The sequence below is a fragment of the Dreissena polymorpha genome, chromosome 4 (assembly GCF_020536995.1).
Source record: "Dreissena polymorpha isolate Duluth1 chromosome 4, UMN_Dpol_1.0, whole genome shotgun sequence".
Lineage (NCBI taxonomy): Eukaryota > Metazoa > Mollusca > Bivalvia > Myida > Dreissenidae > Dreissena > Dreissena polymorpha.
Window position 1 is genome coordinate 54064463 of NC_068358.1, and position 18036 is coordinate 54082498.

The 18036-nt window shown below is 36.0% G+C and overlaps 1 protein-coding gene across 1 annotated transcript in view; it reads left to right on the forward strand.

Annotated features, from left to right (window-relative positions):
- LOC127876373 (NF-X1-type zinc finger protein NFXL1-like) overlaps window positions 1-17421 on the forward strand; it is a 32858-nt gene extending 15437 nt beyond the window's left edge. Inside the window, exons 7-19 of the mRNA XM_052421553.1 lie at window positions 451-612; window positions 2329-2429; window positions 3353-3467; window positions 4757-4872; window positions 5724-5855; window positions 6386-6476; window positions 6802-6922; window positions 8717-8876; window positions 9475-9588; window positions 9878-10009; window positions 12246-12482; window positions 13129-13326; window positions 13839-17421. Coding sequence (XP_052277513.1) covers window positions 451-612; window positions 2329-2429; window positions 3353-3467; window positions 4757-4872; window positions 5724-5855; window positions 6386-6476; window positions 6802-6922; window positions 8717-8876; window positions 9475-9588; window positions 9878-10009; window positions 12246-12482; window positions 13129-13326; window positions 13839-14066 — 1907 coding nt within the window. The 3' untranslated portion in view covers window positions 14067-17421. The remainder of the gene's footprint in view (window positions 1-450; window positions 613-2328; window positions 2430-3352; window positions 3468-4756; window positions 4873-5723; window positions 5856-6385; window positions 6477-6801; window positions 6923-8716; window positions 8877-9474; window positions 9589-9877; window positions 10010-12245; window positions 12483-13128; window positions 13327-13838) is intronic.
- Window positions 17422-18036: the final 615 nt, after the last annotated feature.

The following is an 18036-nucleotide window of genomic DNA, read 5'->3' on the forward strand; positions in this document are numbered from 1 at the left end:
ATTAGCCTGTGCTGACTGCTCACTTAATGGTCTTGGTCCCAGTGGACTCTTCAGTTTCTGCATATACCTTATATGGCATTATGATGCTTTGCTTAAAGGAAAATGTCACAATTGTGAAACAGGCATCATGTGTAGTGACAGTAATAAAGGACTGGTATGTACATGCTGCTTTAACTTTAAAAAATACTTTTGAACTATAGTGTTGTATATTTTAGTTCAATGTTTTTTAGAAAAGTTAATAACCTCTACATAATTTGTCTATAACAGAATTAAACACACAAGAGGTTTAGCAAAATTTATTTTATGAGTGTCTGAATGATTTTCTCTGCTGAAGTTGAGGCCATTAAAGGTGTCTTCTTAAAAAGATTATACAAAATGCTCCGGGTACACCTGTTGTTTTTTTCCTTTTGTGATGAAGATGTGCTAAATTGATAACTGAAACTTGCGCAGGTGGTTGTCCTCCGTGTCCCCAGACAGTGCGTGCAAAGTGTCACTGTGGGAGGGCGGCACCCCAGATGCGGCGGTGCAGTGCTCGAGCCTGGGTGTGTGGTGGCGTGTGTGGACGGAAACTGGCCTGCAGTCAGCATACCTGTCAGCAGTCTTGCCATGCAGGTACTAGATAATTGCCTACTGATGTGACACTATTAAAACAAATTAATTTGATTTTAAGCTCGGCTGTTTTCGGAGAAAACCCGAGGAATTGTCATAGCCAGCTCGTCGTCTGCCGTCCGCGTTGTGCTAAAACCATTAGATTTTGTTAAGGTTTTGAACATTTGCTCTGAAATCAAAGTGCTTCCACCTACAATTTTTGAAACTTCATATGTAGCTGCACCTTGATGAGTTCTACATGCCACACCCATTTTTGGGTCACTAGGTCAAAGGTCAAGGTCACTGTGACCTCTTAAAAAAAAAAAAAAAATCTGACAAGCTTTCATTTATTAAAAACTGCACCCGCAGCCGAGCGTGGCAACCATTATGCGGTGCTCTTGTTTTAAAGTGTTTTGGTATTATTTATAAACTGAAGCTTTTTTGACAGACATGCATAAATTTATTTTTTCTCTTCAACAAATAGTTTGTACATTTTCATGTTTATTGATTTTTTTCAAACTGTGGATCAAATGTTTTTGCCCATGTTTATGATGAAGTACAAAATCCTGATTATTAGACTGTTTTACGGCAGGCAGAGTGCGATATCTTAAGTTTGTATGGTTGATCTTAATGAATCTTTGGCTCTAGCGGGCTTGTGTAGAGACAAGTCAAGGTCAGGGTCACTGTTGCATAATATAGACAACAGTTTGTGCTCGTAACTTGAGCTTGGATTAAGATTTTGCATCAAAGTGTGTGCCAGAGTGAGGCTTACTATCACTGTTACTAAAAAATACAAATCTTCATGAAGCTATAGATATTGCAATCCTGCATGGATATCTAGCTTGGTATTCAATATGTAATTGTTAGGTTGAGGTCAATATCACTGTTTGCTTAAAATAGAAAAACACAACGGTTCCAGCTCTTTAACTTCAGTTTGAATGAAGATTTTTCACTTAAATTGTGTGTGTATGTAGCTTGAATGAAATTGCGTTTTGTGCCAGTCGGGTCAAGCTCACTGTTACTAAAAATAAAATAACAGCTAATAGGTGGTTTTGGGTCAATAACTTTAGTTTACATTGACCAATCTTAATAAAACATGGGTTATAGCAGTCTTACATAAAGACCCAGCTTGGAATTGTTTTGGGGATGTGTTGAATAGAGGTCAAGGACTCTGTTACTAAGAATAGAATAATATCTTACACTCGATAGCTTTTGTTTGGATGGAGTTTTTGTACTGAAATTGTGTGTGTTGGAACATAACATGCACTGCTTGGGATTGCATTTGGATCTAGTTATGTCAAGGTCACTGTTACTAAAAAAAAATGTTTTTTAGTAAATAATTATTTTAAGTTTGGTTGGAGGTATTGCTAACAGTTTGTGTGTTAGTTTCTTACATGCAGACCAAACATTGGTGTTCATTAGGGCCAGTCTTGTAAAGGTCAATGTTACTGTAACTGAAAACCTAGCTGTGGATTCTATTTTAGATCCATTGGTTCAAGTTTACTGATACTGAAAATATAAAAACGGTCTTTTGCTCAAAAACAGCTAGCTTTGGATTGCACAATTATTTGTATTAGTATATGATGAGTTGAAATCCTGGTTTCATGGTGTTGCCATGTTTCTTGTTCATGTTTATCTGAATGGTCCAGTGAGTGTGTTCATAAACTACAAAATCTTAATGTTATTTCTCTGAATGACTTCTTGTAAAAAGTTGTGACATCAGCTGTGTGTTGTGTACAGGTGATTGCCAGCCCTGTCCCATGACCAGCACCCAGAGGTGTCAGTGTGGCAAGTCCTCCAGTGTGAGACCCTGTGCCAGCCCAGCATGGAGCTGTGACAAGGTCAGGGAACATAGCATAGCTTTGTGCAGGGTTGTCCTTACCGGTTAAACATTTATCTTAATAGAAGCAGTTTGTTTAGTGGTTTAGGGATTCCCTTCTTGTGACAACACCAATCACATTTTACCGGTAAGTTTCTTGACAAAGTACATATTTTCTTTTTATCACATGTCCTACCCTGTTTCCTATGTAATATAATCATAACGAATATTTTTATTTTACTTATGTGTAATATACTTTTTAAGCGTGTTCATTGGCTAAGTTTTCGTTTGATCGACCAATTGCATTTTGTTATTATGCCCCCCTTCGAAGAACAGGGGGTATATTGTTTTGCACATGTCGGTCGGTCGGTCCGTCCGTTGGTCTGTCCACCAGATGGTTTTCGGATGATAACTCAAGAACGCTTACACCTAGGATCATGAAACTTCATAGGTGCATTGATCATGACTGGCAGATGACCCCTATTGATTTTCAGGTCACTAGGTCAAAGGTCAAGGTCACAGTGACAAAAAACGTATTCACACAATGGCTGCCACTACAACTGACAGCCTATATGGGGGGCATGCATGTTTTACAAACAGCCCTTGTTTTGCTGAATTGACGTTGCAATGTCAAATGACGTCATGAAATGTAAACAATATTCGGGATTTATCATTATGATTGTGTAAATATTTATTTAATTTGCTCATTTAAAAGCATGTGATAAAAAAGATCTGACACTCGTTGTCATTTCATACTATATTTTATTAAACTCATCCAGGAATTTCGCCAAAGGCTCACTTACTAACAAAATAGTTTAATAAAATATGGTATGATATGACAACTTGTGCCAGATCCTATATATATGAAAAAAACTTTATTTTCAGGCTTATATTTGTAATAATAGCACTCTACTGATGTTCATTACTGTAGATTTTCTATGCTAGGTGTGTGGCAAGCGGTTGTCATGTGGAAACCATGTCTGTGAGACCGTGTGTCATGTTGGGAGCTGTGGGGAATGCCCACGGGGCGGACTGCGCAAGTGTCCATGCGGGAAATCTGGTATGATTGTTTGATGAAAAAGGTTTTTGTATATTTTCTGCCTTGAAGGCCTTTGCTACAATAAAATGTTTCTTATGCTTATGCATATGCGATAATTGTAGAATCTGTAAAACTTAAATTATAATTTAATTTTGATTTTAAAAAAGGATTTTTGTAATTTTCTTTTTTCTCTTGGGAACAAATTTCAAATGTACAGCAATTACTGCAGTTTGAATATAGGATATTGTATTCCCATTGCATTGGATTGTAGTAGTTTTGACTATTGCTCCAAAGAACATATAGCATAAAAAAATAATAAAACTGACAAATTGTGATTAACCATAGAAACTGTTCATGCGTTTTTAGTTCTCTACTGGTTTTTGCACTAAAAAACCTTTATCATCAAATCAATGTTCAACTCTGACCTTATTTAGGATTCAATTCAATACCAAGTTGAGGCAAACAACTATAAAATATATTGAAATATAATAAATTCTTGCAAATAATCAATAGACATTGAGTAAAAAACTTATTTGAAAGTCTTACAATTAGACATTATCTATATTTATCACATGCTATACCCTGTTTCCCATTTAATACAACCATTACATATTTTTTTTATATTACACATGTGTAATACAACATTTTTAAGCGTTTTCATTGGCTTAGTTTTCGTTTATTGACCAATCGCATTTGGTTATTTTGCTGAAATGACGTTGCAACGTCAGATGACGTCACGAAATGTAAACAACATTCGGGATTTATCATTATGTTTTCGTAAATATTATTTTATTAAACTCGTCAAGGAAATTCTTTAGTAAGCTCCCCAAAGGCTCGCTTACTAACAAAATTCCTGAACTCGTTTAATAAAAAATGGTATGATATGACAACTCGTGCCAGATCCTATATTTATCAAATAAGTAGATTAAGTCACAATCATGGCTCCATAATCAACCTGGCTCCTTTTTAGCAGCACCCTGTACCTTTTGTGATATACGATATTCCTGTACATCAGTTTTTACTTATCACAGTTTTTTGTTTATGATTCATATAAGCCTTGTTCTGGGAAAACTGGGCTATATGCATGTGTGTCAAGTATTTTCTCAGATAAGCCTGCAGATAAGACTGTGCAGTCCACACAATGGGACAAAACTTCGGACTAGACTTGTTTTGAATAGACTTCCTTTAAACAAAAAATTCCATAAAAGTGGAAAGTGTCCTCCCTGATAAGCCTGTGCAGACTGCACAGGCTAATCTGGGACAACACTTAAGGTATATGCATTAATTCCAGTTCTCTGTGATCTTTGCAGACTACAACTTGCCCTGCACTGAGGACATCCCTACATGTGGTGACACCTGTGGTAGGCTACTAGCCTGCGGTGTACACCGATGTGTGCAGAGATGTCACCAGGGTGACTGTGGAAACGTAAGCATTGCCTTTCATGGTTGCAATTCTTCCTTTAATGTATCAAATATTATTCGTGTTTTATGCCCGCGGATCGAATAATCGGGGGTATATTGTTTTAGGCCTGTCTGTCTGTCTGTCATTCTGTCTGTCTGTCATTCTGTCCCAAAACTTTAACCTTGGTCATAACTTTTGCATTATTGATGATAGCAACTTGATATTTGGCATGCATGTGTATCTCATGGAGCTGCACATTTTGAGTGGTGAAAGGTCAAGGTCATCCTTCAAGGTCAAAGGTTAAATATATGGCTTCAAAGCGGTGCAGTGGGGGGGGGGCATTGTGTTTCACAAACACAGCTCTTGTTTACTCATGGTTTCAGTGTTCTTCTTATATATAAATTTGTTTGCTGTCGAGTTGTAGGTAAGTCACAAACAACAAAACATTATATTTCATCACATTTATATTAAAACTTTGGTTATTGAAATTGTTAACAAATCTTTGGAAAATTCATGTTCACGTTCAGTTTTCAAATGCCAGTCATTTTGAATTTATCTGCAATATTTGTTTTCACTTGTTCAGCAGGGGATTTACTTTAAAAAGACATCATATCGATTGTATTTGTAATATTCCATGGAGCACCCACTGTTAATGATTATTTACCGATAGAAATAGTTGGGCAAGGGTAAATATTCATGGTGATCCCTGAATCTGTGTATTGTTTGCAATTGAATAATGAAATTGTTATGCTCTGGCATTTTGATTCACAAGTGTTAATCAAACACATATTCCTAATAATATTGTAGATCACAAATTTGGTAGCAAAATCAGCACAATTTCTGTTTGTTATAAATAACACTTGTTTCTTTGCCAGTGTGGTCAGATGCGCGTGAAGCGGTGTCGCTGTGGCCAGAAGGAGAGAGAGGTGCAGTGCTGCAAGGAGCTGCTGTGTGAGACCAAGTGTCTCAACCTGCGGGACTGTGGCAGACATCCCTGCAAGAGGAAGGTATGTGTGAGACCAAGTGTCCCAGCCTGCGGGACTGTGGCAGACATCCCTGCAAGAGGAAGGTATCCAGTGCATGGGGCATCATAGCTTTTGACACATCTTGGCAAAAATGTTAATATGTAGTAATTTTACAGTTCACTCAATTTATTATCAGTGGAAAAAAACAACAACAGCAGAGGAGTAGTAGGTTGGAATTTCAGTTTTCACATTGTCTGTTGGTTTCAGTAGGTAATGGAGTTTTATCAGAGTACTTAGTAATTATTATTGTCACTAATGATTAATGAGTAAAAATTAAGTTTACAATCATCACAATGGGATAAATAACTGATCATGAAATGAAACCAAATAATTTTATTTCATGCTTTTCAATAATTTTTACTGGTATTTTTCAATCTTGTAAACTCTCAAAAACTATTTTTAAACTTATAACAGCATACAGCATAAAGTAAATGATTTTCACATATTGTTTCTGAAATTGATTTTATGCACAGTGTGTATATTTGCAACGCGAACATTCTTTTAAATTTAAGTGTTGTGACGGCAACTGTCCATCCTGTGAACAGATGTGCAATAAACCACTTGGCTGTAAGAACCACAAATGCAGCAGTCGATGTCATAAGGGTACGATTTGTGATTTGCTGCCTGTTGTACACTTGTACGTCTGCAATCATGGACAATATGTATGACCTCTGAAGCTAGATCTCATTGTATTAAAATTCATAACAGCTATAAAGCTTAACATCAATTATTACCCGAAAAATGGAAGTATTTTGACAGTTTTTTTAAACTTCACCTTATTGCCCCACTAAATACTGTTGCATGGTTGAAAAGGCCATTCAAAAATGAAAAATGAATAAACTGATGATCTCTTAAACAGTTCCAGAATGTTAAATATATTTGTATGTATAGAGAATGAATGCCTTTCATGTTGCATTGTCACTGCCAGGTCGTTGTTACCCGTGCATGGAGACCAAGGACATAGTGTGTAACTGCAAGGCCACCAAGGTCACTGTGCCGTGTGGGCGAGAGAAGGTGACCAAACCACCACGCTGCATCTACCTGTGCCAGTAAGTGGCTTTGAAGTTGGAATATCAATAACAACTTTGACGTGCAATAATGTAATTACAGCACTGTCTTAAAGAAGCATCCATCTCATGAAGATGTGCTATATGTCAGTTTTATTGTGCCCCCGGTAGGGTGGCATATATCAGTTGAACTGTCTGTCTGTTCCTCTGTCTGTCTGTCTGTCTGCCTGCCTGCCTGCCTGCCTGCCTGCCTGCCTGCCTGCCTGCCTGCCTGCCTGCCTGCCTGCCTGCCTGCCTGCCTGCCTGTCTGTCTGAAAATCATGTCAAGTGTAAACACAGAAAAACTGATGTTGGTGTTTGCCTTCTACCTAACTGGTTTGAGAGAGTTTAAATGGGGGTAGACAGAGTACATTAGAACAGTTACTTTCAAAATCCCATTCAGTCTTTTATATCATTATATCATAATTTGGTTATTGCTATTCAGACTTTAAATAGATTGTGCTGGGTCTTCATTCACAAAGCTCAGGTGGTAAAGCTCTAGAACAATCCCTTACCAAGACCTATGTCTTTGACCAATCGTAAAGTATGATTATGTCCCAAATTGTACTTTCACAAGTCTGGTTAAGGATTGCCTGCAAGTAGATACTATGGTTCAAGTTTGCTTTTAATTTGTATATACCTCTAAAACTTTACTACTACCTAATCGTATTTTGGGCCAGTTGGTTCAATCCCACTGAAAATAGAGCTAGAATATAGGACTACAAATAAAAACAAGAGTGTCTGAGTTATTATGCTTTAATTTTGTTGGTAGGAATCTTTCAATCAGACCTAGGGTGGATTGAATTTTGGGCCAGTTCGGTCTCGGTCATTTTTACTAAAAATAGAAAATGGTTTTTGCTCAATTACTCGAATTTTTATTGAGGTATTTTGCTGAAATGTTTGATTGGATAGCTGACATGCAGAAGGTGCTTTATAAGTTCATTAAATTCAACTAAATTAATAAGCTTTGAAATCTTTTTTCCTGGTATGGATACATTTCTTGTTTTAATTTATAAATTTTCAGCTTTAAGTTTATATAAACATATGACTGCGACAAGTATTCAACATCAAGTGTGTTGTTGTGGTCAGTTTATCAGGTTACTGACAGAAAATGTACATTTTACTATCAAAGCCAAAGAATAGTGGAGCGCTGTCTTGGGACAGCTCTTGTTGCAGTTTTAAAAACAGGTTTAACCCATTTATGCCCAGTGGACTCTCCCATCCTTCTTAGTTGGATCAATTTATTTCCAAAATTAGGGATGTCTTGTATATTTATTTCTATATTTAAAATGTTTCTTACAGAAATTTCTTTAAGCAAACAGCGCAGACCCAGATGAGACGCAACATTATGCGGCGTCTCATCTGGGTCTACGCTGTTTGCAATGTCCTTTTTTCAGGACGCTAGGCATGAATGGTTTAATTATCCTATCTTGGACATCTGGAACAGATAGATATCAATTTCGATGCTGGCATAGACAGATGTTTGTGATTTCATGCATTTTACAATTCCATACATTTCTTTACAGCACTAACGTAGTTCTATGGTTTCTCGTAAGCTCTGATATTTATTCCTGTCATTCCACAATATTGTCTCTCAGTAATTTTTTGGGGTAAAAAAATGTGGGCTTGTACCTTAAAATTTCCATATTTTTAATAAGTTTCAATAATTTATAATAAATTGATTATTGTAATAAATATATCTTTTTAAAGAGTAATGAATTGTAATGTTTTGTATTTGGCCTAAACTGGTACCAATGGCTTTATTAATTTAGTAATGTCTGGTGTTCTGTTTTACAGAAAACCACCTGCATGCGACCATTCGACACGCACCCCACACAACTGTCACTTTGGAGAGTGCCCACCCTGCAGGCAGGTGTGCGGAAAATCCCTGCCCAAGTGCGCCCACACATGTCTTGCAAACTGTCACATTGCTTTCAAAGTCAGATATAAAGATGATGTGAGTACTCATTCAAGGGTATAACAGTTTGCCACTTTAAGAGTAACAAACAATAAAACATGTCCACATTCAGGTAGAGATAAGAAAAACAATTCATCTTTGATCATCAGATAATTTTAGTCAAAATCTAAAAAAAAAACAACAATTTTTTATATAAAATAGGAGCAGTGAATATCTGGATTTTTTGTCACTTTGACTTTAGAGAAAATGTACCAAGTTTGAAATAACAAGATTCTGCAATATGTTTTTGCATGATTCTCTGCTGTCACATCTCTTTAAGGGACAAATCTTTATACTTTAAATGCCTGTAGCACATTGCCTCCAAACATTCATTCATTAATTAAGCATTGTTCTGGGAAAACTGGGCTTAATGCACCTGTGTCTTCCAAGATTAGCCTGTGCAGTCTTCATAGGTGAATCAGGGACAATACTTTTGGCCTTAACTGGAATTGTGTTAAGAAGAGACTTCTTGTGAACAAAACATTTCTTAAAAGAGGAATATGTCGCCCCGGAATAGGCTAATCTGTGACTACACTTTACGCACATCCTTGAAAGCCATTTTACCCAGAAAGAGGCTCTATCTATGTTTACATTTCAGAGACCAAGGGCAGGACCTTGGGAGGGGGCACCACAGATGATTGAGAAGGTGGTAGATAAGCCTTGCCCACCATGTATGGTTCCTATGACCATGATGTGCTATGGAAAACATGAGGTATGGGACTGGTAGTTGCAGGGTCATAGAACATACATGTCTTTCATAATGTTAATTGAATATTTTCATTTAGTTTTGGTTTTATTATCTGTAACATAAAAGCAAAAAGTTCCTATAAGCTTATGAGCGAAGAAGGCTGTACTGTCTGTAAAGCGTTTAATTCTATTTCTTTTGAATATTTATTTTATACACTTTTAAATTCCAGTCAGCATTATTTCGAAATATATATACCTGACTCTTTTTAAAGAACAACTACCGGTAAACTACAAATTATGCTATAATGTTATAGACGGGCACGTTTGCATGCTCTGTGGTGCAGCCCTATCAGTGTGGGAGGCGGTGTGGCAGACAGCTGGCCTGTGGCAATCACAAGTGCTCCTTGATGTGTCATACAGTGGAGGGGGCCAACAGTCCTGAACTGGTAAGATGGGAGGTGGTAAGGGTAAGATTGAAGCCACGCTCAATGACAACACTTTCTGCGATGAGTTAGAAGAGACTTCCTGTACACAAAAAGTTCCTTAACCCTTTGCATGCTGGGAAATTTGTCGTCTGCTAAAATGTCATCTGCAGAATTTCTAAAATTAGCATTTATTCGATTTTTTTTCAAAGAATACTATCAGAATAGCAAACAGTTTGGATCCAGATGAGACGCCACGTTCTGTGGCGTCTCATCTGGGTCCAAACTGTTTGCAAAGGCCTTCAAAATTCGGTTCCCGCACTGATAGGGTTAAAAGGGGACCGTGTTGTTCCTGATTACCTTGTGGGGACTTCACAGGCTTATCTGGGATGATACTTAACACACATGCATTAAGCATGCTTTTCCCAGAACTTTGAGATCAGGTGTTTTGGAATCACTCTTTCTGTCGCATTGGTCACTCTTTCTGTCCAATTTTGGTCAAGTGGTCTGTTGGGAGGTCAGTCTAAATAAAAGGTTATAAGTTGAAACTTCATATATGCTCTTACCATGGATTGTAGATGTGCAAGACACATTTTCAGTGCCACACATTTACAGTCGAAACCCAATGGGTTTGAGCCATCCGGAATTCAAGCCATCCGATTTCTAATAAACTTTTGTTTACAAACATATTTACCTCCATTTGAAGAGTACACATATTGCTTAAACTCTGTACTACTTTCTGCTTTTGCATTAATGAGAACCAAATATATACTTAATACTTTTATGTACCAATATTTTATTAAATGTCATCTTTTACTCAAATCAATTAATGATTGAGTCGATGACATGCAACAGGTGTTATATCAATTGTTGCGTGCCTTTAGTCAAGCGGTCCAAATCGATTAACAGTTTATGTGACCTGAAGCGAGTTTGAGCCATCAGAACAAAATAACGTGTGAAAATTGTGCCCGGGACTGTGAAAACAGTGCGAGCCATCTGATAATTCGAGCCACGCTAATTTGAGCCATGCAACAAAATTTAATATGAATATAAAGCAATAAAAAATCGGTGCTTTGATGAGAGTTTCAGCCAACCAGAAATTCGAGCCAAGCGAGTTCGAGCCATCAGGTTTCGACTGTATATGAAATTTTGTCCTTAAACATGGCTGACATAGCAATGCAACACATGACAGATTTGGTATGACCATGCCACACAAAAAAACACAATAACACTTGAATTTCCACAATCTTGAATCTAGCAAGCAGACGCTCAGTAATTACATCATCTTTTTGCATGTTTTAATTGTTTTTTTCCTTTTACTAACTGGTAGTTGTAAGTTCCCTACTGGTGCAACGGGCGGGTATTATGTGTAAAACTCTGGTCTGTCGGTGTGTTTGAAGTTTGGTTTATCTGTCTAAATCCAGGTCTTGAATTTTGTGTTAGTCTGCTTGTCTGTCTGCCCTCCGTCCGAAAATCTGGATCCTGCGATAACTAAAAAAATGTTCTTATGCTAGGTTGATGAAACTCACTATGTGGATAGAGGGCCATATGGGGAATATGCACATTATTTCTTGTGTCTCATTCTGTCCTGCTATCTTTCTGTCGCTCTCTTTGTCTGAAAATTCTTTATCCTCTAATAACTCAAAAAGCAATTAAGCTATGTTAGTAAAAAGAGGGTCATATGGGGGAATATGCATGATATTTAAGTGTTTTTTGTATAACACAATTTCTAGTTCATATGGTTAAAGAAATAATTTACACCCAATATGTACATTCTTCCATGATAAAAATGTACTTAAAGTAGGTAATTAAAATGTATGCAGACTTTCTGTTCTCACTCTGACAACATACACCCTGCAAATGACTGCTGTTGTGTCTGTGACAAAGCACTTGTTTTATTTATTAAAAAAATAAAATAGAATACCAGCTTAGAGGTCATTTAAGTATTGCCTGGGCTCTGCAATGTTTCTTTGCCATGCTTAATAAACATAAAAGCTTTAATTACATAGGACTAGACAAGCATCGAATCTGACTCATAAACTCACCTTCCTGAGGATCTGTTTGGATTTCTTTCTGTTTTGTCTATTATCAGTTTGACTTGTATTAACAGTGCAAAAACTTATATCTAAAAATCCCTGAACGCAAGGGCACAAATGAGTCAGATAAAAGACAAGATCATTATCTTTATTCTTTATTCAACACTAACCCAGTATTCTCTATATCAATAAATAAAACAAAAGTATTCCCATTTCTTCTGAAGGCTGGTACGAATTGTGAGGTGTGTGAGGTTGGCTGCCAGTTTGAGAGGCCCGAGGGCTGTACACACGAGTGTCCCAACCCCTGCCATCCCGGGCCCTGCCCAGACTGCAGGCAAATGTTCCGCATGCGCTGCCACTGCCAGGTCTCTGTGCAGTTTATTGAGTGCTTCAAGTGGGTGGCTAGCAATGACAGGCAGAAGGAGGCTCTGAAAGTGTGCGGGGGACCGTGTCCTAAACAGGTGAGGTGTACTGGGAATGATTGGGATTGTTACACTGCCTCTTAATATGTTTAAGTGTGCATATGTTGCAGTCACCTTTTGGTGGGTCTGTCAGTTTGGTACACATAAAATGTTATAAGTTTGTTGAGCGAACTACTCGAGCGTTTTCTCAAGAAATCACTATGAACTGATTATTTGAAAGTCACTTTTACATGCCCCTTAATATATCTTAATAAGAACTGTATAGCTATGAGTCTTGTTTTAGATTTTAGATTTTTTTTATTTTTTTTTTATAGTCTTCTGCTATTAAACAAAAAGTTGTTAAGTTTCACTTATTATGTACAATGACTTGTTACTTGTTATATATGAAGAAAAACCCACAGTAAACACAATCAGTGTGTAAATGCTTATAATATTTCTAAATAAAGACTGATGCATAACTGCATAAAAAATATATTAAGTATGATAAGATTTAAATCGCTGTCAATTTTATTAATGTTGTACTTTTATATAATGTTTATTACTAATGAATAAAAAGTTTATTTATAATTAACCATAACTTCCAATAAAAAATACATGGATATATATACACTGTGTTTTGAAACATAAAAATTATATACATTACAATTTTTACCATATATATGCCTGTGCCCCTTCATGACTGTAGATCAGCTGTGGACATCAGTGCAGTTTGCCATGCCACGCAGGTCCATGCACAAGGGCTGACCAGTGTGAGCGAAAGACCACAATACGCTGCAAATGTCGGCGCCAGAAACGGGAAGTAAAATGTCGAAATGCTGAGTCGGAAAAAGCAAACTTACAGTGTGACGAGAAATGTTTAGAAGAGCAGGACAAGAAGAAAAAGGTCTGTCTTACTACCAGTCATAAGAATAAGGTCAATTTATCATCCAGTTGTTATGCATTGACAGAAAAAGCAGTTTCATAATTAGTAATTAAATATACCAGTAATTAATTATACCAGTAATTAGTTAGGAATTAATCATACCTTAAGCAACCACTCTCTGTATTTTTAAAGACAAAAAAAAAATTGTAACATTAACAATATTTTTATCCTATGAAAATTTAAATGCTTTGGTTGACATAACATTTCTCGGGTGCACATATATTGGTGAAGCCTACGACAGATCCTGCATATTTATAAGAGTTCTTTAATAGTTAATACTGTACTAACAACTGGTATCTATGGTAATTAAGATTGGTTGTTTTCAAAATAGTATTGTTTAAAAATATGTCTCTTGTAAGACAATATCGCCAAATAAACGATATACATTGGGACTAAAGCACCCTCAAGGATGTCAATATTAATGATAAAATTGAAAATAGATCATACATGTATATCATGTATATTGTGTGTAGGTTGAAGATGAAGAGAGGAGGAAGTTACAAGAAGAGGAAGAGAAGAAACAGCGAGCGGAACTAGAAGAATTTGAGAGGAAAACTAAAGGCCGAAAACGAAGGCCACGGAAAAACACAGAGACAGTAGTGGAAGAGTCCTTCCTTTCCAAGCACAAATCAGTGCTCATTATATGTGTCAGTGTTGTAGCTCTAGCAGTGTTCGTGTACTATCTAATGAATGTTTCATAATTATGTTTAAGTACCAGTCTTGCATTATTTGACACTCAGAGATATAACTTGACAGAGAGTTAACAGCATAATGACTGATCAATTGGGTTTATGTAATGCTTTCTGGTGGTTTATTGACAAAATATCAGTGAATTGAAACTGAAAAATCACTATTTCAGACAGTTAAAATTATCTGTTATGTCATGTTGTCATTATTTTAGCGAAATTCTCTAGTTTTAATACAAAAATATTAATTTGTAAGCATAAAATTAAAATAGTTAGCTCGATTAGTTGGAATAGTGCCACAAGTGATTTTTTTTCATGATCACTCGTGATATGATATTCCACCATTCCAACAAATATCCTCTATATATGATTATTATGCTTATACTAATATTCAAAGCGTGTTTTTGCAATGAAATATTACAATAAATCTGACTAACAAAGTTATTTTAAGTATATATAATCTGTGAATTGTTTTTCAAAGTAGTGTTTTTGACAATGAAACATTTAAATTAATCTGACTATCAATTTCCAATTCAACTCACAATATTTTTATATTGATTTTGTAAACAACAATTCATAATTTTATTGTTTTGTTTTTTAGCAATATTGCAGTATTTACACATTACAATTTCAGCACAAGTATTTTCCATTATGTGTTAGTTTCAGGAAATAATGATCTAAATATAAATAATTAATGTTGATATTGTTACCTGTATATATTACACTTTAAAAGTACTGTTATTATTCACTGTATTTTATGTACAACCTATTACCATAGCAATGGCGGCTGATTGTTGTAAATTTTTTCAAGTTTCTCGTCATAATCATTTCTATTTGTTTGTTACTTTTAATGACAGATTTATGTATATGAACTATTTTAATAGATAACATGCCAAAGAAAGTACCTGCCATCTTGTTTTTTGTATGTTATTCAAAGATCCCAATTAATTAAGATCAACAGATAAAGTGGGTGATTATATACATCATTTGCTCAAATTTATTTACATTTTATTATAGATAGTAACAGATCTCAATTCAAAAGCAGCTGCTGTCTGCGCAAAAACCAAGTCTAAGCCGTAGGCTGTACAATTCCTATCTGACTATACTTGTTAAGTACTGGTCATTGGGCTATGAAAATAACACTAGTGCCTGGCCTTCATTTCCAAATACTTGTAACTGCAACACATAAAACCACTTATCTGTCTACTAAAGCACTTTTATTCATAAGTGTCTACCAGTCCTGATGCGAAAAAAAAATCTCAGTTGTTCATGCAGACCAAATGTCAGCCAGGCAGGTCTCATACATGCAAATGTTCTTTCAAGAATTGTTGGATAACAAGTGTGGTTATCCTACTATTGCCATTTTGTGTTTGATAACTGTTCAAATATGTGTATTTTATGAATAAATTTTAACATTGAGTGCTTAGAAGAAACTAAATATGAAGTATATTTCTGTGTTCAGCTCATCTAAGGCCAAATTGCTCATGGGAAGCTTGAAGCATTTTGATTGTCTTGTACAAGTTCAACTCATTAATGTCTTATTATGGCGTTTTAAGATATTACCTCATACTGCATTCAATATTATTATATTCTTTAGTATGTGCTGCCACATAAATGTAACCATGGATATAAAGTATGTACTATTTTAAGTCAATTTCAAAAGCTTAGAAGAGATTATGTTTTTTAGCTCACCTGAGCACAATGTGCTCATGGGTTGTGCTCATGCTGAGCTTTTGTGATTGCCTTTTGTCCGTCATGCGTCGTCCGTTGTGTGGCATCAACATTTGCCTTGTTAACTCTCTAGAGGCCACATTTATGGTCCAATCTTCATGATATTTGGTCAGAAGATTGGTCTCAATGATATCTTGGATGAGTTCGAAAATGGTTACGTTTGCTTGAAAAACATGGCTGCCAAGGGTCGGGGCATTTTTCCTTATATGGCTTTATATGGCTATAGTAAAATCTTGTTAACACTCTAGAGGCCACATTTATTGTCTGATCTTCATGAAACTTGGTCAAAAGATTCATCCCGATAATATCTTGGATGAGTTCGAAAATGATGCCGGTTGGTTGAAAAACATGGCTGCCAGGGTGCGGGGCATTTTTCCTTATTTGGCTATATTAAAACCTTGTTAACAATCTATACAGGCCACATTTATTTTCCAATCTTCATGAAACTTGCTCAGATTTGTCACAATGATATATTGGACGAGTTCAAAAATGGTAACCTTTGCTGAAAAAACATGGCTGCCAAGGGGCGGGGCATTTTTCCTTATATGGCTATAGTAAAATCTTGTTAACACTCTAGAGGCCACATTTATTTTCCAATCTTCATGAAACTTGGTCAGACGATTCATCCCAATAATATCTTGGACGAGTTTGAAAATGATGCCGGTTGGTTGAAAAACATGGCCGCCAGGTGGGTGCGGCATTTTTACTTATATGGCTATAGTAAAACCTTGTTAACACTCTAGAGGCCACACTTATTTTCCGTTCTTCATGAAACTTGGTCAGAAGATTTGTCACAATGATATCTTGGATGAGTTCGAAAATTGTTTTGGTTTCTTTAAAAAACATGGCCGCCAGGGGACTGGGCATTTTTTTCTTATAAGGCTAAATATGGCTTTTGTAAAACCTTGTTAACACTCTAGAGGCCACATTTATAGTCCGATCTTCATGAAACTTGGTCAGAAGATTCATCCCAATGATATCTTGGACGAATTCAAAAATGATGCCGGATGGTTGAAAAACATGGCCACCACGGGGGCGGGGCATTTTTATTTATATGGCTATTGTAAAACCTTGTTAACACTCTTAGGTCACATTTATTTTCTGTTCATCATGAAACTTAGATTTGTCCCAATGATATCTTGGATGAGTTCAAAAATGGTTTTGGTTGCTTTGAAAACATGGCCACTAGCGGCGGGGTATTTTTCCTTATATGGCTATAGATACACCTTGTTAACATTCTCGAGGCCACATTCATTGCCCAATCTTCATGAAATATGGTCAGAAGATTGGTCTCAATGATATCTTGGATGATTTCGAAAATAATTATGTTTGCTTGAAAAACATGGCTGCCAGGGGGCGGGGCATTTTTCCTTATATGGCTATAGTAAAATCTTGTTAACACTCTAGAGGCCACATTTACTGTCCTTGGTCAGAAGATTTGTCCCAAAAATATCTTATCTCAGATGAGCGACTTTGGGCCTTTCAGGCCCTCTTGTTGTTGCATTTTACTTGGTACATAAAATTTACTTCAGTTGATAAGCAGATTGAATTTGTGTATTACATTTACTGTTATATTTTGTTGCATTTTAATGGTTTCAAACTGTTACATAAAGGTTGGAAAATAAAGTATCTGTTAGTATCTTAGGCTTACATTTAGTCCACAAGTATTTGCCTCTCAATTTACCTGTGTGCTTATGCTCATGGTATGATGGGAAGTCCCTTTTTCATGTGCACAATTTACCATATTGTTGGTAGGGCCTTCTAATTACTTTTATGTTCATACCTTCATTATGTGCATCATTATAATAACTTGAAAATGCTTATTAACAAGATTTGATGAATGATCAAACATTTTCACCTCCTGTATATGCTTTATTCAGAATTGAAAGATGAAAATATGACTAGGCAAGTACACTCTTTTTTTCTTGCTCATACATCTTTAACGCATTGTTCAGTGTCCTATGTTAACACAATTTAGATTTTATCATGTAAAAGCATTAATTCAGAAATAAGACAAAAATATTGCTTGTTCAGAAATTATTTTATTCTTCCGCCTACTAATATATATTGGCGTTCACACTTTTTCCCACAATTGGTATGTGTGATAAAGAATAAGAACACACATTTTGCACAGATATTGAATCTTCTGAGATACACGCTTTCATTCCTACAAGAATGTCCATTAGGTAATACAGTCCACTTAAATGTTTATATAATAAATATCCATAACGAAAACTGAACTGAAAAATGAATT